The 23,032-nt window shown below is 34.1% G+C and overlaps 1 protein-coding gene across 2 annotated transcripts in view; it reads left to right on the top strand.

Moving 5' to 3' along the window:
* The window catches only part of ARAP2 (ArfGAP with RhoGAP domain, ankyrin repeat and PH domain 2), a 228,206-nt gene that overhangs the window by 163,608 nt on the left and 41,566 nt on the right, over nucleotides 1-23,032 (top strand). For both annotated transcript variants that reach the window (XM_072620438.1, XM_072620439.1), the window contains exons 21-26: nucleotides 3,899-4,111; nucleotides 10,005-10,110; nucleotides 12,595-12,742; nucleotides 13,929-13,997; nucleotides 16,676-16,750; nucleotides 20,706-20,823. In XM_072620438.1, coding sequence (XP_072476539.1) covers nucleotides 3,899-4,111; nucleotides 10,005-10,110; nucleotides 12,595-12,742; nucleotides 13,929-13,997; nucleotides 16,676-16,750; nucleotides 20,706-20,823 — 729 coding nt within the window. The remainder of the gene's footprint in view (nucleotides 1-3,898; nucleotides 4,112-10,004; nucleotides 10,111-12,594; nucleotides 12,743-13,928; nucleotides 13,998-16,675; nucleotides 16,751-20,705; nucleotides 20,824-23,032) is intronic.

Here is a 23,032-nt window from a genome sequence, read left to right as displayed (position 1 = left end):
TAAGACCTGTTTGACCCCCTTTTTTGCTTCTTTGGCAATGATAAAATATTGTAAAGCAGGGCAGAGCGTGTCAAGAGCTGCAGTTTTTAAAAAAAAACCTATAACCTAAGCTCAACTACTGGAACCTTCAATTTCTGGTGATCAACAATTTGATACATTGTTGACAGAATTGAAAGCATAGACTTACTGAAGTTTCAGGAGTTCTTAATTTTTGTATAATGCATTTCTTAACAATCTGGTGAAGCCAGTTAGACCCTTATAGTAATGTTTACAAATGCATTAAATAAAATGCTTAGGATTACAAGGGAATAAAATATTTTTAAAAACAAGGTCAAGAACCTTCATTCAATGAGGTGTATAATAGTTTTTTCAAAGTTGGTCTTAACTTTGTATTTAAAAGCAAGAAGTATAATTTCAGAGGACATTTAGTCACCTTGTTTCTGAAGAATTCATATAATGCCTAAGAAGGTTATGTATTGTTGAAGATGGATTTGAGAAATTACATATAGAAAATGACCAGATCCCTCACACTAAATAAACATATAACTAAGCTTAATACTTGACAACTTCATGATAAAAAGTGTGCTTTGAATAAAAAGCCAAAAAATATTTTGGAAAATACTATCTGGGAGTAAGGAATGAAAACGACTAAAATTTTGCCTCTTTCCTGCATATCTTGAATATCTTTTGGACATCATGAGCACCAAACAGAGTAACAAAAATAAAAACAGATCAATAACTGTTCAGTTCACAGTGAGTCGTTTATGTGCCATCTGATAATCAACTGGTTAGAGCAAAAGTTAAAACAAGCACCAAATTATGGCAGGGTAAAAACAAAATAATAATTACTATTCCCTGACAAGATTTATTTATATCAGGCTACTGTTGCTTTAATTTAAAAAGTGGAATCATATAATATGAAAGGCATTAAGAGGCATTATCACAATACCGAAAAGAAGACATTATAATGCATTGGAGTTTAACCCAACATCACCCCAAAGTGGAGATCAAAAACCATCTCTAGATTTCTTTGTCAAATGGAGAGACTTGTCAACCAGCATACTTTAATGTACAAATTTCTTTATAAAATGTTACAAAGGAGAATGAAAGATTGTGAGTAATATTATCTTTACAAAATAGAAAAAAAATGATTAAAAAAAAAGAACTGGTAGAAAGCAATGGCAAAAAATGATGTAATCAGGGATCAAACTGTAGATGAGACTTGAATATAGATTACCAAAAAAGAAGTGGAGGTGAAACCACTTGAATACTCCATGTGCTGTCTAGGGAAAGTAGCAAATACACCTAAGAAATGAACTCAGGAAAAGTAACTAGCCCAAATCACATAGTTACAGAAGAAATTGGATGTGCACACAGGGACTAACTTTTAACATGAAATATAAAAAAGGAAAATTTGAAAAGAATCCAGGTATATTTTTTTGCTTTTTATAACTAAGAGAGGGGACTGAAGAGACATCATCAAAATTCATGCCTTTTTTACACATGATATTCAGCCTCTTGACTTAGCCTTTTCACTGCATGTCACCCAGAATGGTCCCCTTTGTAACTCTAGACTTCCCTGCTTCCTTCAGAACTCAAATCAAATCCTACCTTTTGCAAGATGCCCTTGCTTGTCTCTTTCCCCTGCCTCTGAGATGATCTCCCTTTTACTCTATGTATATATACTTCTCGTATAGTTTTTTGCATGTTATGTTACACCCTATTAGGATGTGAGCCCCTTGAAGACAAGGCTGTTGTTTTTAGGCATACAGGAAGTGCTCAATAGATACTGATCGATTACTGATGTCATAAGTTCACTTTCTCATATATGATGGGTCTTTAGAAGAGCCACACACACATACACACACACATACACACACATATGCACACACACACACTCATGCTTAATGAAAACATGAAGGAATAGACAGGCTTTCACAGAACATCTAAAGTAGTTCACATCTTGGCAGTCATCTAGCTGATAGGTATATAGTAAAGACAGTTTCCTGCCTTCTTCATTGATCATTGCTTAAAATGATACATTTGACATTACATTTGAATTATGCAAGATTCTTTGTAAGATGACTCCTCAGGCATCTTTTTTCAGAAATTCCTCTGATTGTTAATATTGAAGCAGACATCAGAAAAAACTACGTTGGCTAGAATTTCTTAGATCTCTATGAAGGAAACTTAAGTGAACATAGACAAGAATTAACATGGGATGAAAATGTCCAAATGGGTTATGATTTACCTTGGTGGCAGGAGTAATCATAATCATGAGATCGTTAATACAGGGAAATCTTCAAGTAGGTAATAGCTAAAGAAGTACCTTAATTTTGCCTTCTTATTTTCATGTTTTTAGAAATTCCCTGAATTTGGTTATTTTTCTGTGTTCCGTCCATCTCTACTTTCTGCTTTCTGTAATTCTGAGAGCCATAACTAAGTTTGGAAGGTGAGCTAAGCCATTGGGACTTGACCCCAGAGAACTAACCTTTAGGGAGTGTCCACAGCATTTGTCTTCTAGCAGAGTAGAATTGAGTGAGCTTGTTCCTTATCCAAGGTACCCTTTCCCTTATGTCCTGGACTTGGTATAAAGGATTGATTTGAGGGCACTTTCACTTTAGGCATGACCTTGCTTTTTTCCTATCAGTTGACTTGAGTTTTAAATTTCTCAGTACTTACAGTATGTGTTTTTACACTTTCTAAATTCAGTTACAACATCTTTAAATTTTACAGTCATAAATGTGTCAAGAATTAGTTGTATTTGAGTGGTCTAGTGGAAAGGATAGTGATTATCCTCTAGGAATATGAAGTTGTTCAATCTTAACATCCCAAAATTGTCATAAAATTGGGCAGTCAATGAGACAAAGACGTAAATGAAATGAACTGATGGGTTTCAGCAAATTTAATTTATAATTGAAGTACCACATGTATTCTGTTTAACCTTATTTTATTTTTTTTCTATTTTGTTCCTCATCTCTTAAATTTAGCATTATTCTAAACAAAGTAACAATATATCACAAGTTCATGCAAATGATAACATGTATCAAAACATTTTTAAGGTTTACAAAGTCCTTTCTGTATAATCACTTTGTGAGTTAGTAGTGAAAGTATTATTACATACCTGATTTAGAAGGGGAAAATGAGTTTTGAAGAGATGAAGTTCATTGGCCAGGGTATTTTAACTATTAAAGGAATCTTTCTATATGCTAATACTTATAATTATCGCTGATGATGGGAAATCATTAGCACATTCGTCAGTTTTATTGATTGGGGTCATAGTTATGCTTCTTTTGTCATGTATGTTATTTACTGTGTTCATTTATTATAATTAAATTTTCACATCAGCAAGAAGTGATATCCTTGAATTTTGCATAGACACTTGGATGTGTCTTCTCTCATGCTAACAAATCATCCTGAACCATAGTAGCCAGTGAACATGACACCCGTGGTGATCATCACTTTGAATTTCCCGCCTTTGGATAGTCCAAATTCCTCTTGAGTTTACTTATCTTTGGTCAACTTTTAAACATAAAGAATACACATTTTTGTCCACATCTGTAAATATACAAAAGCTTACAAATACAGTGTTTCTTTCCTTAAAATAGTTGACCATGTATACATAATTTCAGCAGAATTTGCTCATTAATTTGACCCCAGCATGGTTATATCTTTGGTTTTTGAACATGTTGGTATCACTTTAGGATGGCAAATTCTAAGGGTCAAAGATAAATCACAGATACATCTATACTTTATAAGGGATCCAAAATATCTCTTTTGATTGATAATCCATTTGTTTTTCTTCCTTGTCACAATATACACACATTTAAATTGTATTCTTAACATCAGATATATTTTAATTTTAGGCTAATATTTGTCTTTTACTCTTCTATTAAAGGTTTAGGAAGCAAGCATATCTATGAGAAAGATGGTGACAGTTTCCGTATAAGCGAGCTCCTGGAAAGTTTCAAAAAAGATGCAAGAAGTTTTAAATTGAGGGCTGGGAAGCATCAGCTGGAAGATGTGACTGGCGTGTTGAAAAGTTTTCTGTCTGACATAGATGATGCACTTCTTACTAAACAGTTGTATCCGTACTGGATCTCTGCTTTAGGTAATATATGCAGAAAATCAAGGAAGATTATGTCTAATGGAATCTATGCACTCAGTAGTTATTTTTATATTGTACTATTTGGGGTTTACTTTGATTTTTATCTTAATTTTGTGTTGCAAATTGCATTTTTAAAAGTTGGTGAGAACTGTGTGAACGTTATTCTGTTGGAATAGAATTTGTACGCATTTCTTAAAAGCAGAAGATACAGACTTCAGGTACAAAAAATTCCCATATTTTGAGTTGGCATGTAATCATTTGTTTATTAGATTTGGTTAAGTTCCACAGTGTCCAGATATATACATTCTCACCCAGATGGGTGTGGTACTTTTGAATATATGTTTCTCTTGGGATAGGCTTTAAGAATTAATAGTCACTTAGATTCTGTGATGAGTAAGTTTGTATTTCCAATACCTTCATTTGACTGTGGTCTTCCCCTATGTTTATTTTAGTTTTTCCAATAGAAACTGGTCCATATTTCCTTTTGCCTCAGTTTCCCTGGACATCATTTAATGAATTTTTAACACCTTGACCAAACCACCAGAAAACCATTGGAGAAACTTACAGGTTTAGCTTCCCAGAAGTCTAGTATTAAAGAACGAAGAAATTAAATTTTCTCCAACAAGTAATTGAAATATAATCACTGATTGAATTGAATTGATGACAGTGCCACCTCAGTCATTTGATAACAGCTAATTTAAAATAGCCTGAAAATTGAAGCTATAGATAGTCTCTACTTGACAAGGTAAGATTATTATTCTGTATGTAAAGACAGGCAACTTGAAAAAAGGTGTCATGAAAGAAGAACAACCATCCATAATTAGAAGTGATCTTCTGAACCATTCATTTTTTTCAATACCAGAGAAAGAGGTAGACAGCTTTTCATGGACCCTTCAGCAGTATTGGTGAATACAATAAAATCTGATTTATATGTTGGTTCAAATTAATGGGTAATTTTAACCCATTTAATTCAGGGGATATTTTTCCCATAAAAATGGTATAACTACGATAAGGTTTATAGCCAGGTTATTCTTTGGAGAACAAGGCTTAGAGGCATTTTTTATTTCCTTGAGAATTTAAAAGGAGCTATTAGATGATCCTTTTCTCAAGGTGTTTCTGTTTGTGTTGCTCTTAGTGCCACTTTGAGGAAATTTTTTTGTACATTAAATTTTCCCCATATTTTTGTTTTATGCCTTCACTGTTCTACGCACCATCTTTGATCCAAATTCATTTTATTTCAAACCCCTTGCCACTGGCAGCATCATTGCTTAGAATTAAAAAGAATAGCAGTACATGACAAGTTTCGTGTCTCCTCTCGTTCTAAAGCTCTTGTGAGATTGGGTCAGGATCCAAAACAAAGTCCTCTGCCACTCCAAGACTAGCTTTCTTTCCAATTTCCTATATTGGTGTTCCCAAAGACTCACCGATTGAATCTCTTATTAGAATACCCCAGGATCCTTTGGACTTGATACTGTGAGGTAATATGTTCTTTTCAGTTATATTAGTGTGGTTTAACTAACCTCCTTTTATGAAGGCTGCTTTGTTGATTATTCTCTGAAATTTGTGGCTGAAGAGTGTTTTTTAGTATATGCCTTTCATGTAGCTTTCTTTTCCCATTTTTCTTAGACACGATTTATTTTTTAGCTTCATATAAAAAAGCTATATGTTCATTTTCAAAATATTCTATAAAGAAGAAGTTCCTCAGAAAGGTAATACAATTTAGTTGTTATTTAAGGAAATACCCTTTGGAGTTTGAAATGAGAGTTCTACTGTTTTAATTATGTGGCTAGTGACTGATAACTAGTAATTCTTCTGGTGATGTTATCAAATTATCTTTTAGTTTTGCTTCAGAAAAAAAGCTTATTTTGGTGTCATGGACCCCTCTGATGGTCTGGTGAAGCCTATGGACTACTAAGAATAATGTTTTAAATAAGTGAAGGAAGCATTAAATTTCAGTTAGAGATTAATGAAAATAAAGATGTATTTTTTTTTCCTATCCAAGTTCACAGATTGCCTCAGTAAGGAGAGCTATGTTTACTTCTATGAGAATGGCACACCCGAGAGAGCAGTACAAAAGAGATAGGTGTAAAGAAAGATGTAGTTTGAAATTGAAGTGTACTTAAAAAAGATTTTAGAGAGATCCTTTTATCCCCAGGGATCCTTATGCCCTTTCCAGACTACTTAACGCATTTAGAGAATCACTGATGTATAGCTGCTTTTTGTATGAAAGGCTAAATCTAATGTGCAACAGGAAGAATTGTATTTTTCAAGAAAAGTGAGGGAATAGAGAGGAAATATGTAAGTGCAAAAATGTCATTGATGTCTTATTCTTCGGGACAGTCAAGTGAAGGGTGCTTCTGAATTCTTATATTTTCACTTAGTTATTTGCTTTAGATGTATACAGGATCTTTTCTTTCTAGAAATATTCCACCTTTAAAGCATTCTCATGTCTTCAATCTTTCTCCACTGTCTTTACTGTTGTACTTCTGGTGCATTTAATGAATTCTTGTGGACCAACTGACTGACTTGTTGCCTCTCCTTCATCTCTGCCCACTCACTCCTCAGCTTCCTTATAGTATAGATTCTGCCTTCACCACTTGACTGAAACTGTTTTCTTCAAGATTATCAATGTAAAATCCAGGGCCATTTTCTAGGCCTCGCACTTCTTTTAATTTCTCAGCAAAATTTGACCATATAACCACTATTAACTTCCTCCTCTGATTTTTTTATAGCCTTCTTATGTACGTACTACATTCTGTTTTACACTAAGGTAAATAAAAACATTTATTAAATTCTTAGTATGTGCCAGATATGTACTAACAGCTAGGGATATAGATACAAAAAAATATGTCTCTACCCTCAGGAGGCTTACATCTTAATGAGGGCTAGAGGGAGGGTACCTACAGGAGCAAGGCAACTGTTGAAGAGGGGGAGAATTCTGACAAATAAGTGGACCCAGGAAGGAACTGAGGCTGGCTAGGACCCCTCATAAAACAGTGGTCCATGTTAGGTATTTACCAACCTACAGAGCCATGCTCAGGGTGGTAGTATCCTACATTTTTGAATAAATCTCTTATTTCTCCACAAGATTAATTATATCTTTCTGATGATTTTTTATCTGCTTCTTCTTTTCCTTCTCCATTAATTATAGATAAGCCCAAAGTCTTGGAATTCGTTCATTTCATTTATTCCTTTCACTCCCGTCCATTTCCATGGCTTCAACTCTTACACACACACACACACACACACACACACACACACACATATATGTTTTTTATAAATATTTATCTCCAATTTCAACCTTTTTTATCAGCTTCAGACTAGTTACTGGATAGATATCTTCACTGTACGCCCTGTTGATATCACATAGTCCTCATTTCCTAATTCTCAAAATTTACCATTTCTCTATCACCTCACCTATGTGTTAAAAATATGGTGCATCTTTTTTTCTTTTCCTATCTCTATATAAATTCTCCCTTTGAAAAATCTCTTGTTTCTATCCCTTCTTCCTATTCCTACTGCTACCATCTAGTTCATGCCCTTGTTTCTTGCATCTTTCAGTAACCTCATAATGGGTCCCCTTGTCTCCATTTCCTTCCATCTACCAATTAGTCCTACCCATGGATACTAGATAAATCTTCTCAGCCCACAGTTGATTGTTTCATTTCCCTTCTAAATAACTTTCCATGGTTTTTCTATAGCTTATTGAACAGACTCATAAGCTTATTTTTCATGACTCTCCATGATCTAATGCTGTCCTACTTTTCACACTCCATTTCTTACTACTTTCTATTATTGTATATTCTACAGTCCCATCTACAATTCCAAACCAACATAAAGTGCTTACACCTAGTATGCTATGCATTGTGCCAGGTGCTTTGGGAGTACTAAGTTTACTTAAGACATAACTCTTACATTCCAGGAACTTACAGTCTAGTAAAAGGATAAAATATGAACCCAGAGACCTACCATACTCAATATTACGTGATAAAGTCCCTAAAAGAGAAAGTTGCTACAAGCAGCAATATCAGGGAATACTTTTTGTTAGAAGTGGAGTTTGACTTCAAAGGGTTGTAGTTCAGCAGGTGATTTTGAACAGTCTTGGAAGTATGAGAATGTGTTGCATTTTTAGGATTGCTAAGTTGATCAGTCTAATTTTAGTGTCAATATGGACAAATGCTTGGAAAGGTGCTAGGTTGTAGAAGGCCCTCATAGCCAAAGAGACTCATTTGATCTTTACTCCAAGAACAATAGGGAGGCATTGAAGATTTGTGATCTGAGTGACCTGGGTAGATATAGTATAAGAAAAATTATTATTGGAGTAGGAAGACCTTTAAGGACATTATTGCAGTTATCCTGGTGAATGGTAATAAAGAACTGAACTGGATAAGTGAAAATACAGAGGAAGACATGTAAAAGAGAATTGTTGGAGTTCAGGCTACTGAATAGGATTTAGTAACTTCCATGAAACTCTTTTATCCCCTGACTAAATGTGATCTCCTCTCAAATCTTTTTTGTGTTTCCTGTGTTCAGAAGCTTATAGTCTCATTGGTTGGAAATTTGCATTAAAGCTGTAAATCTCCAACCAGTGAGACTAAAAGTTTCTTGAAGCACCTTGTATTATTTATATGTAGATCCTTCTGAAATGTCTGATATATAGTAGATACTCAGCGCATCACAGTATCAAAGAATTTTCAAATTGGAATTGATCTCAATAGCTGATTAATTCAATTTATACATGAAAAGATCTCAGCAAGTGGTCATCCAACCCTTGATTGTAAACCCCTAAGAAGGGGAACTCATTACCTCCTGTCCCCAAAACATCCTGTTCAATTTCTGAACAATTAAAATTTTCAGGAGGTTTTTTTCCCTGACATCAAGTCCAAGTTTACCTTTTTTGTGACTTGTACATAATTTTTAACTCTGTCTTCTGAGAACAAATCTGCTTTCTCTTCCACATGATAGCTGTTCAGATTCTTGAAGACAGCTCTGATATTCCCTCTGACTCTTTAGTAGGCTTAATTTAACTCTCAGGCCTCCTTTGGATTCTCATTTCATTTGCATGAAAGAGACTTTTACCCTCTTTAAATGATCTCTAACTTATCAATGTCCTCCATAAATGTTGGCATTCAGAACTGAATACAGTTATCTTGATTTAATCTGATCAGGTCAAAGTACAGAGGGACTTTCACCAGTTTATTCCTATAAACTGTGCCTCTCGTAACCGCCATCACTTAACAGACAGTACTCTATTTTGAGCTTATCCTCATTCACCTATAATACCCCTTCTAATCCTAATTTTCATCAACCGCTGAACTGCAGACCATTTTTACCTCCTTTCTTAAGAAATTGGCACTTGACTCTCCACTGGCAATGTTTGACTGGCTTCATTATTCTGTCCAAATTGATGTACACTTGAACCTCCAAATATATAGTCCTCTCAACTGTCATGGCTTATATCTTCACACCATGTCAGGGCGAATAACATCTCAGTCCTCACTGACACCCCAACTGGCCAAATACAGATACTCTGAAATTTCCCTTTATATATATAATTTCTTATCCCTCCATGTTTTTCTTCTTCTCACTTCTCCTGAGCTTGTTTTTCATCATTGTCATTGTCAATCCTTCTCCCTCTTCCTTTTCTTAGTATATTTCCCTTATGTTGGTAATCTTGTGTTCTGCAGACCTCTTTACCAAATAACAAACTTCTAAATATTGAATACTGCTCTCTTGCCACTTTCATCTGTTCCCCCCAAGTCTTCTGTTCTTATACTCACTGACTTAAGTTCTTTCATCTGATCCCATAGAGCATGAACTCAAAGTAAAAATGCATATGTTTAATAAATGTTTATCAAATTGCATTGAATTTTTTTTAATTTTTTTTCTTTCTTAGATACTCAAGATGACAAAGAAAGAGTTAAAAAATACAGCACATTTATCCGTACACTTCCAGGGGTCAACAGGGCAACTTTGGCAGCTGTCATTGAACACCTTTACAGGTCAGTTCATTCAAAAACTTTTTAATACACCATCAGTAGAGAGTTTTCATTACGTTTGTTTTTCAACTCTACTGGTGCGATCAAAGGCCTGCATGTCAGAAGCTTTCATCATGGTTAGTTAAATACTCCTCCTTAGTAGATATAGTCTTAGAGAATTTAATGAGACTTAGGTGGATTAAAAGACTTGCCAATAGTCACAGGAGTAATTCAGGGCCAAAAGTAGGTCTTCCTTATTCCTAACCACTCCAGCCACTAACATCACTCTGCCCTCCTGTTTCTTTGTCTCAGTCGGTGTCCTTCACCATGTAAAATCCATCTTTCTAGTTTCTGACAGACTTGCCATTTTTAAGCTATATAAAGTGATGTAAGTCATAATTACAAAATTAAACTTTGATGAGAAAGCTCTTTTTGGAGTCCTGAGTAGAGTGCTTTCTATCATTTTAAGTGCCATATGGCAAGTTGCTATATGATTATATTAGCCTGACAGGCCAGCCAATCAGTGTTTGAGTCACAAGCTTCCAGAATTGACTGAGAGGGCTGGAGTTGTTTATTGAAGGATACACAGAATCAGATGGAAATCAGTAGTTCTACTTTCCATTCCCTGCTGGTCCTGAAGTGGCAGCTCTATCCATCACAGCTGTCTCTAAGCTTCAGTTTCCAACACCCCGAGGTATGCTGAGGGGCTCCATTAATCAGCTCTTGATTGACATCGTGTAAGACATTGCCCTAACATTGAGTGAGCCCATCTACCCCTTTGGGAGAAATTTTTATACCCCAAGGCAGGGCTGGAAAGAAAAAATACAGGTAATACCCTCATGATATATGTCCTAGGACTGTCTTGCACAAAGTACCTTGGGAAGCAGTAAGCCCAGAGAAACCTGTGACAAAAGGGAAATGACATGTCTGGAAGGGTCTTCAGAATATAAGGTGCATGGTATATGCATGTTACACCGGAGATTAGGGATTCAGTTTTTAGGGGTCAGTCATTGTACTACTAATTTTTTGTGCAATAGAGTAACAATGCACATATACACACTCATAAAGACACACACACATGTATGTGAATATATAAACACACACATACACACACAACTTTATTGCTATGGAGAACTCCCCAAAAAGAAACTCTTCTCCCAGTGGCAGGTCAGCAATGTAAGTCATAATCTTAGATGTGTGAAGGAACTAAGTGGCTAAGCAACTTTCCCAGGAAGTCGGACTTGAACTCGGGTGTTTCAGATGCCAAAGCCAGCTTCTTCCATCACATCAAACTTCCTTACAACCGTAGTAATAATAATTACAAAAACAGTTCAATGTAGTCCATTCATTTAGGCACCTATTGGATAGTTAGACAACAGATAGAGAAAGAAAAATGAAGCATGCAACCTGTGTCCTCAGGGTCATGTATCATGTGGTCATAGATCTAGTGATGGAAAGGACCTCAGAAGTGATCTATTCCAGCCCTCCCATTTTACAGCTGAGAAATCTGAAGCCCAGAGACGTTAAGTAAATTGCCTCAAGGTCACATAATGATGGTCTATATTTGTCTAATTTCATAGCTTTACATACAAGCTGATGTTTCTAGCCCAATTGCAATTCACTCTAAGACTCTCATTCGTTACTGTGCCGGTCTTTCTCGCAAAAACTTAAAATGCTCCAGAAAACTAACAGAGATCCGTTTCACTTAAGGCAGTTTATTCTTCAGTAGTGTACCCATGATTGCTCACCAATACATCTAAATATTGTGATAACTACTTGTATACACTGCTTTAGGAGAGTGTAACTTCATGTGGATAGGACACGCTCTCCACTTGTGAAAGCAACAAGCAGATTTCCTTTCTCACTGATCAGGAAATGCTGATCACAGATGCGTAGGTGGAAGGTGCATTATAGATCAGATCTTCTGGTTGCCAGCCCTCGTCTTATAGGTGAGGAAATTGAGACATAAGAGGAGAAACTATTTGCCTAAAGGTCATACAAGTAGTAATTGACAGAAATTGACCCGAATTATCCAACTCAAAACCCAGTGATAGGTTGCCTATCTATCTATCTATACATAAAGAGAGAGCTTATTCTGTTGAATGCCTGTTCCTTTATAAAGCAAGGTAACCAGAAAGTAATCTGCAACTGAATACTTTTTTTTTTTAATACATGTAACTTTTCAAGGATACAGCTCCCATCCATGTCCATATGTGGGAAAGTGTAAATAATTGTATGCATCAGATTATTTACATACACACACACAAACTCTAATGTCATATGGTCTTGAAATATGTGAATCATTGGTGGTGGTTTGCATTTTTACTGGTTTGTTTTGTCTCCTTGACTAGACGGTAAAATCTTTGACTTACAGGATCATGTTTCATAGCATTTGGTGTGCCCCTCTAGGTCTAGATACTCATTTAATATTTCACAGTGATTGTTGCTGAAAAAAACTACAGTGAATTTCTGTTGTGTATCTTAATTGGATATATTTGTCTTTAACAGGGTTCAGAAATGCTCAGAGATCAACCAGATGAACTCTCACAGTTTAGCTATGGTATTTTCATCCTATTTGTTTCAAACTAAAGGACAAACCAGTGATGAAGTAAATGTAATTGAAGACCTAATTAACTATTATGTTGAAGTGTTTGAGGTAAATATACGTCTACTGTTTAATTTTGAGAATGATTTTGATGGCTCTGCTTTTAACCTGGAATGTGAAATTTGGTTGGAATTGTGTCACGTGTCTGACAAAGCAATCTTTAGGTATCTTTTTTTTTTTTTTTTTTTTTACAAATGGAGTATATTTTCTCAGAGTTGGCAGAGTTAAACTCTTTAAAACTATGGTCATTCATTTAAATTCAGGAAGGTTTTTGAATTTCCTTACCATCTGGCATACATTGGACAGCATAATTCCACTTAGAAATTTTCTCTGATTAAATATATGTGCATTGAATGTTTGGTAAATATGTGGAATGGCTGAATTTTATAAAATGAATAATAAATGTCACCCTGTTTAATTCTGGTGTTGATTACAATTTATGCCTTTTTTTCATAGGACCCCTATTGGAAACAAGATGAAAAAACATTTATTAACATTTTTAGATTTGGCATATTGTAAAATAAAAAATGCAATCTTAGATCAGAAAATTAACACCACAGTATTGTGAATCAAATTGGAACACCATATGGAATCTATTTTTTGTGAAATTATTCTATGAAGAAGTACATAATCTATTATTAAGAATAAATTCTATAGGAACACATTTTATTTTAGTCATCCAGAAATGCCCTCTGTGGTTTCGTAGGTAGCTTATGCTTCCTGGTTCTTCTTTGTCTGGTTTTCATACGTCTGTTATCTGGGCCAATGATTCAGTGATGTTTCTACTGGAAGGCCTACGGAGAAAAGCAAAAAGAAATAGGAAATCAGTATTCCTAGGTAGCATGCCTTTCTTACAGTTTCTGGATAGTTAAATGCTGAGAAAATGAATGGTTCAAATGAAGCTTTGTTATGATCTTACGTATCACAATTATCAAAACGATGGAAATTTCACATAGGCTTACTTTTCAGATTGAGAAAACAGTGTCTCAACCTTTAAAAAATAAAATTCTAGTCCACATATTTAACCGACTTCTTTGCTTTATTGCTAGGTTCTTTGCAGTACTTGGTTATAGCTTTGGCTTTTGAACCCTTTCCAATTGAAATGGCTGCTCTAATTTATTTTTAGCTTGATTGGTTTTTACTAGATAAGATTCATGAAGAATTATCCAACTAATGGGCCAATGTGGCTGTTCTTATCGTCCATGAATGAAAATTATCTGATTGATGTTTTTAATAGGTTAAAGAAGATCAAGTCAGGCAAATGGATATAGAGAACAGCTTTATTACCAAGTGGAAAGATACTCAAGTAAGTAGGAGTAACCAGATATATGCAATAATAATTACATTATTAGTTGATATTTTAGGTGTGTTTATTTTCAAATTTTCTTTGCTTCAGAAAATAATTTAGATTGAAAAATGTGCTTGTTGTCTCTAGATTCATGCAATGACTTGTGTCTATGAAGAACTTAAATTTATTAATGTCAGTTTTTCCAATTTTAGGGAAGATGTCAGTTTTCTACATTTAAACTTTCCATGTATATGTATTTTTCTCTTAAATGTTTTTAGAATGTCTGAAAATTTCAAGGATAACTCGTGTAACAAAAGGTTATGAGGCAGTGTCAGCGAAAACAGTGACTTGAACATGATATTATCACTTTGACATTACATGGCTTAATTATTAAGTTGTGGCATGAATTAGATAATATAAATCATTTCTCCCCTTCTTTTGTTCTAGTTGTTGGCAAATTATTTAATTAAGAACACTTTGATTTCCCTTACTTTGCAGAGATGACAACTTCATTTTTCCAAAATTTTCTGTCCTTTTTTTTTTATCCCCCTGTGGAGATTTGATTTTTATCTAAATCAGTCTTGTACATCTATTCATGTGGCATCTTGTATTTACCAAAAATACCTTGCCTTTGTATAATATACATAAATATACTTTTTTATGTTCTATAAATATTATGTAATGTATGTTCTATAAATTTTTTCAAAGATTAATATTATATGTTAACTGAAGAATTAATTTTAATAACTTAATACTAAAAATTTTATATTGTTAATACCAATCCACAATAAAGACTATAAAATTGAGCTGTTTAATTCAAGTAAAAATAAAAAATATATCCTAGCATATTCATTACTGGATAGCTTCATGAGATCATTTATTAAGAAGGAGGTCATGAGGTTGAGATGCTTTTCTACAACCAGACTGCTTGCCCCAAGACTACTATTAGTTAGACTTTTGGAATGGAATCTGAAGGGAGTTCTTGCAGTTTCTTAAGGGTTTCATTTCAGCCCCTGGAGGAATATGCCTCATTTTTAATTCTGGAAACACTGAACTTTTTGACTTGTTTACAATAATTTTAATTAATTAAGAATTTAAATTTTGGATAAAATAATTGTTACTGAGTACTAGTCTGCCTAGAATAATATTTGTTCAAATTTAATGTAACAATTTTTATATATTATTTCTTATTTGTATTAACAAAGAAAGTCAAGTTTCTCTAAACAGGTAAAAAGAGTATTCTCCAAAGTACAGTATAGTTTTATATTATATTACATTATATTCAAACACACTTAGGAAATACATTATTTCTTTGAATTTTCTGTGATTCATCAAAACCTGTTCTCTAGAATATTTGTCATGAGATTTTCTGCCTTTTACTTTTTGAATTCTTAAGTTATTCCTTCTTTGGGCTTTATTTTATAAGTAGTTTCTGGTGACTGTTTTAATTTTTAAAATGTATCCTTCCTGTAGACTTGTTTATGCAAACAGTGGAAATCAAAATGTCAGCAGCATCCTTTTTTCCCCAGTATTTTTTTCTGACACACCATCTAAAAAGGAAAAAAAAACCCTTAAATTTTTCTAAGCTTGCTGTCTGAAATAATTATAATTATTTCTTCAAAGCACATTTTTAACATTTCCCTGGCAAATATTCTCTTTAGGTTGTTTTCTTTGAAGTAGATTTAACTATAGTCATTTTTTTCTCCTTTATGACTTAAATTTTGGTGTGTGTGTTATATTTTTGTTTTGAGTTGGCAACGTGTTGTAACGAAATATCTGCAAAATATCATAATATTCCCCATAGCTTCATTTGTGTTGCTATTAATCTTTTCAGTATTATACTACACTAATCCTGTACCTTTTCTTTCTTGACGTCCTCTCTCTTTATTATTTATTGGCTATTCCTTTGCAGAATAATCACCAAGATAACTTATCTCTCTAAGGCTAGCCCAGATACTAAATCAAATCCATTAAAAAAGAAGGAGTAGCTTTTTTTTTTTTTCTGCTAAAGCCTATATTATCAATCCCCCACATTAATCTACCCCCTCCACACACCGGAGCCTTGCAGTAGAAAATTAGATTCAGTATCATTTCCTTTAACACAATTTACTTTTTCCGTCCCTTTTTAGTCATTTATACCTATTATTCAACTTTAATTTATACCCAAATCTCAACCCATTGAATGTACCTCCCTTTATAAGAGTCAGGAAGGATAATTTTCCATGTGATTTGATGTTTTGTCTTCTATTTTTGGCATTGATATTAATCCCATTGATTAAAACATAATTGTATATGACTCATTTCCTTTCCCTTCACCAAACCTATTATCATGGATGTAACTTAAGCTGTTGTGGAAAATATATTTTGTACTGGATCATGTTCTCCATTTCCTTTTTTTTTTTTGTGGTCCATTTTCTTTTAGGGAGTTAAATTAGTAAGATAAAGCATTGAACTGGAAGCCAAAAGGAACCCATGTAACTGTGAATATGTTCTCAGACTGTTTGCCTTTTCAACTTTTCAGATGGAAAAAATGCTGGATGTCAGAGACTGGCAGTTATAAAGATGAGTCCTAGCTCAAGAGAATTAAGATAATTGAAAAATAATTAAAATAATTTCAGTTTTTGTGGAATCTTTACTATAAAAAAATATTTTTTTCACATGGATATTGCACCTCTACCTTTATATATTTCCTTTAGGTTTCACAAGCTGGAGATTTGCTCATTGAAGTATATGTTGAAAGAAAAGAACCTGATTGTAGTATTATAATCAGAGTAAGTATCTTTAAGTGGTACAAAAGCTGCTATTTCATATTCATTAAGAGTAACTAAAATTTTGCTGAATCTCTGACAACACCACATTTAACAAATGTTTTAGAACTAAAGCCCGATTTGCTTTCCAGAGTCATCTATCTCTGTATTTCTTATTTGAAGTCTAACATAGTTCTGTCATTAAAGCATTCTGGTAGGATTGTACTTCTAGAGCTGGAAAGGATCACCAGAATTTTATATGGTTTGGGGAGAGGAATGATTTTTTTTTTTTGTATTTACTGATGTTTCCCAGGTCATAGCAAATATTACTGAATCGCTAAATTTTAGTGTGTTGAAAAGATCTTAGACGTAAACTAGTTTCTGTATTAGGTAGACTCCATGAGGGGAAAGAGTGATCTGTAGTTCCATGACATTCTCAAACCTCCTTCTTCTTTTCTCTATCTATTTCTTTTGGTGATCTCATGAGTTCCTATCGATTTAATTACCATCTCTATGCTAATGATTCTCTCATCTACCTATCCTGATTCAAACTCTCTGTTGACCTCCAGTTTCACCTCTTCAGATGCCTTTCAGAAATCCCCATTGAATATACAGTAGAATCTTAAACTCCATATGTCCAAAATGAGGTTCATTATTTTTCCTGCTAATCCTCTCCAGCTCCTCTTTATATAGTATTATAAAGGTCCTCCCCATCCTCCCAGTCCCTCAGACTCACAACCTAGGAGTCATCCCTACCCTAAAGTCCTCTTCCTCTTCAAGAAAAGGAAAGAGGCACATTTTTATAATTCCACAGCATTGAACTTTGATTTTTGTTATTTCTGATATTCATTTCATTTGATTTTTGCAGTCTTATATGTTGTTTTATTAGATCTGCTTACCTCACCTTATATCCTTATATCTATTCCTATAAGTTTTCATATGCTTGTCTTTATCCATCATATTCAGTGTTTTCTAAGAGTGCATTTATTTTCCAATCCATTTATGGTATCACAGTTTGTTTGGCATTTCTCAGTTGGTGAGTATCTGCTTGTTTCTAGTTCTTCGCTACTTCAAAAAAGTGCTGCAGTCGACACTTAAGTGTATGTGAGGCCTTTCTTTTATCACTGACATAGCAGTTGTACCTCTGGGTGAAAGGGTGTGGGACTACATAGGGCAGCATTATTCTTATTGTTTCATTACTGATAATAGCAATTCCAGGTTCACAAAAAAGTTGGTTTTCCCACATTACAGAAAATAATATGAGTTTTAGCTCTTATTTTTGTTTCTTAATCTTTAATTTTTTATATCTAATAACAGTGACAAGGAAGATAGTATCTTATATTGTATGATTCTTAATGATACATAGATGTCTTGAATATGTGTATATGTCCTATTTTGTATAGAGAGAGGAGGCAGCTATATGGCTCAATGGAGAATGCACCGAATCTCTAGTCAGGAAGACCTTAGTTCAAATTCAGTTTCACTTACTAGTGTAACTTTGAACAAGTCACTTAATTTTTGTTTGCCTTAATCTACCGAGAAAGAAATAGTGAAGCACTCCAGTGTATTTTCCCAAGAAAACTTCATGGAATATGCTCATTTATTATCCAATTTAGTTTTCAAAATAACTTTTAAGGTAGACAGGTCAGATGTTATTACCCTCCTTTGCCAAAGAAGTAGAAACTCAGAGCTTAAAAGAATTGTCCAACAAATAACACATACTGGTAAGTAATGGAACGAAGAGTGTAGAATCTTAATGTGAAAAATTAGCCATAAAACCTTTAACATTGTGTCTAGACTTCAGCTGTAATAAAAGATATTAAAATGGTAAAGTAATTTGTTAAGTTTAGTATCAATGTTATAAATAGTTTTTGTGGTTAAATGACCAAAGGCCTAGGATCACCATGGATCAGTTAGTTAGTGTAAGTACTCCATGGCCAAAGACATGGGAAACATCATGATATTGTGGTGAATTGGCTTTGTAGTCCACAGAACTAGATTCATATCTTTCTGTTGAAGTCTACAGACTGTGTGACTCCTTTTGACTGAATTTCCACATCTGAAAAAAGGAAATTAGAGAGGTTGAACTAGATGGCCTCTTAGGCCTCTTCCAGCTCTGAATTTTAGGAACCTCTCATAAGAGTCATCCCTTATCATAGACAGTGGGTCTATGGGATCCCAGTGGTACTCAATTCAAGAATGTATGCAGATCAGTAAAGAATTTCTACTACTACTAGTAGAGTAACTCAAAACATATGCCCTATTAACTAGCATCATCAGTTTCACATAAAGATGTTCTTAGATCAGCAGGGGTTATTTAAACTGGGGTTCACAGATCACTGAGGGTTCTGTGGATAAATTTCATTTCTTGAATTTGAATAGGGAAAAAAAATTACATCATTATTTTCACTTCCCTTTTTTCCCCCTTTGGTATTCCTATGTGTATTTTTATGCCTTTGAAAACCTTATTCTCAGAAAAGGGTCCATAGGCTGCACCAGACTGCCAGAGGAGTCTGTGGCACAAAAGAGATTAAGAACCTTATCCTCAGTTAATAGTTCTATAGAATCTTCAACTTGATTAAACCTCAGAGATCATCTAATCTATTCTTCTCATTTTATAGCAAAAGAAATTGCTTTTGTGGGTATATATGAGTTACTTGCTGTTTTCAATTTAATTGTCTGTAGAATCAGAATTAAAAGCTTGGAGAATAACTTTTGATTTGTAACTATTATCACTCCAGTTTTTTTTATAAGCCCAGTTTCCCCACTCCCACCTCTTTTAGCCCTCCTGCAAAAGGTAACAGTTATATTGTGGCTGCTGTGTCATTATTCAAGTAAAGTCATTTAAATGATTTTTCTCTTGCTATTTCTGAGTGCCACAGACTATCTCATTCTCTTGGGTGCTGAGATTTTAAAGCTCATAGTTCACTTTAATTGAAGTTTTGTTTTTCCCCAAAACTTAATATAACCACATTTCTAGAAAGTAAATATCTTTGAACTGGATATGATATGCACTTGTATTAAATTCCACCAGTGACAAAACACATAATTGTACGAGTAACACCTATTATTTTTGTATGTCACACACACACATGTGGAATGTTAATATTCAAGAACATGGTATAAGTATAAATGATCAAGCTATAAAAGACCTTCACCCCAATAAATCAACATAGTTTAATAAGAAAATGCTCATTATTCTACAGTTAGTAAAATTTATCTCCTGAAAAATTAAATTTCTTCACCTCATATTTATTTCTCATTATAACTGAATTACATCTGATGTTTGTCAGCCTTAGTTTGAGGCTGGTAACTACCCTCAGTTGAGAGGAATGCACATTTGTAGGAGTGCCTGAGGCTTTGGCACTTACAGAAGCAAACCCCAAGGATGATGCAGGGGACTCCTTTCTGTCTCCTGGTAGTCTTATCCTCACATCCAGCGGCAAACACCCATCTGTCATTCCCATAAAAAGGCATGTTGCTGAGTTTTTTAACCTTGGGGTGTTCTGGCTCGCTCGGCTAGGACTCAAATGCTCCATGATAGGCACAACCAAAAAGCTCTGTAAAGCTAGACTATTTTCCACCAAATTGAAAAGCCCTTTCTTCTCGGGGCTGTTGGCGTGCACTTGGACAGAGTGAGCTCATTCATGTTCAGGCAGATTCTCCCTTCTGTAGAACATCTGGATGCTGGTGTGGACTGATCAGAATACTTTTTTTCTTCTACCTAAAAGCATAATATATCTGCATATTATACATATTGGAAAATATCTTATTTTTCCATGGTAAAAAAAAATGTGATGCTTGTTTTCTTGAGAAAAAACAACAACAGCATTTTTATTTATAGAAATAAAATTGAATTAAAAGACAACAGCAACCCATCTGAGGAAAACTGGGAAACCAAAAATGGGTCATTGGTGTTCTAATACAGCCGTATTAATCCATCTGTTGTGATCTCACAAAAATGCTGCTTGTCTTCTAGATATCACCTGTAATGGAAGCAGAAGAACTGACAAATGACGTATTAGCAATAAAGAATATCATCCCTGCCAAAGGGGATATATGGGCTACCTTTGAAGTTATTGAAAATGAAGAACTTGGTGAGCAAATTCTATGGTATTTGTGGTATTCCAATGAAGGAATTAGCATTGTGTTGTGTGAAATCTTAGTAGTAATTGCTTTTTAATTTTTTTTAGATAGTAAATCTTTTGCAATATTCATTCTGTCCCTTCATGGAAAAAGTCTTGAGTATTATTAGTAGACTACCATCCACTACTTTTTTTTTTTTTTTGGTTGAAGCAGTTTGATGAGTTTAATGATTACAAAACTTGTATAGAAGCTACAGTCTTGCATGGTTTCTTTTTTTAGAATTGTTTTTTTCAATCAGCAAAATTCTCCTTTCTTTCCCTTCTGTCTCCTCTCCCACTGAGAAGGAAAGAAAAGTAAAGACTATTTTGCAAATACATACATATATATATACATATATATATATATATATATATATGTATATATGGAGAGACAGACAGACAGACAGACAAGGAAGGTACGGGTAAAAAACTATTTTTTCCATGTTGGCTCTCTCCCTCCCATTCAAATATGTATGTGCATGGAAATGCACATAGACATATGTGTGCATATGTAAAAAATTAGTCCTCTAGAATTACAGTTAGTTATCAAAGTTCCTAATTCTTTCAAAGTTTTGTCTTTACCATATTATGTTATTGTATAAATAATTCTTCTGAATTCTTATTCTGCATCAGTTGATCTAAGTCTTCCCAGGTTTTTCTGAAGCCATCCCCTTATTTTCTTATAGCACAATAGTGTTCCATCAGATTCCTGTACCACACTTATTCGGCCATGCCCTCATTTATATACACATCTTCAGATTCCCATTCTTTATCACCTCCAGAAGAATTAATTTTTTAGCTCATGTAGTAGTTTTCATTGATGTGGGAGAACTCTAGATTTTAGCTTATAATGTCCTTAGAAGTTTTGATTTTCGGGTTCCTTTTAGGGATTGTATTTTCACTTTGCCCCTTTTTCTTTTAAAATGTCTAGAATTACAATAGCTAGGCTCTTTTTGGTCATGGTGTTCAGGTAGTTCAGTAAGTCTTAATTTTTTCACCTCTGTCTGTCTTCCAAGGTAGTTGTTTTTGCTATGAACTACCTAACATTGTCTTGTATATTTTTCATTTTTTGACTTTATTTTATTATATCTCTCTGTCTCATGGAGTCATTGACATCTTTTTGATTCATTCTAATTTTCAGGAAGATTATTTTTTGGGCAAGTTTTTATTTCTCTTGTGCCAAGCTATTAATTTACTTTCTGATTCTTCAATAGCTCTTAATCCTTTTCTAATTTCTTTTCCTCAAGCACTAGCATTTCATTAATAAAAACTAAAAAAGCAAAACAAAGCCTCACATGAGGCTTTGCTCATCTGAATTCAAAATCTGACCTTAGATACTTGCTAGCTTGTATGAACCTAGGCGCGTTACTCACCCTCTGTCTACCTCTGTTTCTTCAATTGTAAAATGAGGATATAGTAACAGTTAGAGTTCTTGTGAGGCTCAAATGAGATAGTAGGACTAAGTACTAAGCATAGTGCCTAACACATCATAAATACTTATTTCCCTCCCTTTTTCCTGAACCCAAAGAAATATAGTTTTACAAAATGTAGCATATGTGTCAGATTTGACTCTGGCTTTACTTTTGCCTTTCTTACATCAAATGCTAGATAGGGTCATCACCTATGTAATCAAGATTTCCTAGTAGATTTCAAAGATTTATCTAATAAATAAATGTGCAAACTACTTGTTCTTACCCTAGCCCCCGTCTCCTTATTTAGAGTTCTGGAATTTTATTTGGGAAAGAGAAAGAAGCCAGCGCAGAAGCTTATAGGTCACCAGTCTGAGCTGTTCCTGAGATCCTTAGCAAATACTGTACTCCATACCCAGTGGAAAAAATTACAAATTTCATGACAATTGAATTCCAAATTTGGCGTGGTTTAGATGTTTGATCTCCTCCAGGAGGGACATAAAGAAAAATAGGAGATAATTTTTTACTGTCTAAGTACTTTTGGAATGAAGACATTTGTGATTGTTAGCTTGTTATTAAGACTTATTCTCTGCGTGTTCTATCTGATATTCAAGAGTATTGAAAGCTTTTTTTTTTCTAGCAACATATGAAAGATGAAATGAAGTAGAAAAGAAAATAAATAGATAATTAGGAAAGAAAGTGGGAATCATTACCTTTTGTGGATTTAAAGGTAATAAACAATTTCTAGAGTTCCTTGAAATTTACAAAGGATT

This window comes from Notamacropus eugenii, chromosome 6, assembly GCF_028372415.1.
Source record: "Notamacropus eugenii isolate mMacEug1 chromosome 6, mMacEug1.pri_v2, whole genome shotgun sequence".
Lineage (NCBI taxonomy): Eukaryota > Metazoa > Chordata > Mammalia > Diprotodontia > Macropodidae > Notamacropus > Notamacropus eugenii.
Note: the sequence above shows the minus strand (reverse complement) of the source record. Positions and strands in the feature narration are given on the sequence as shown.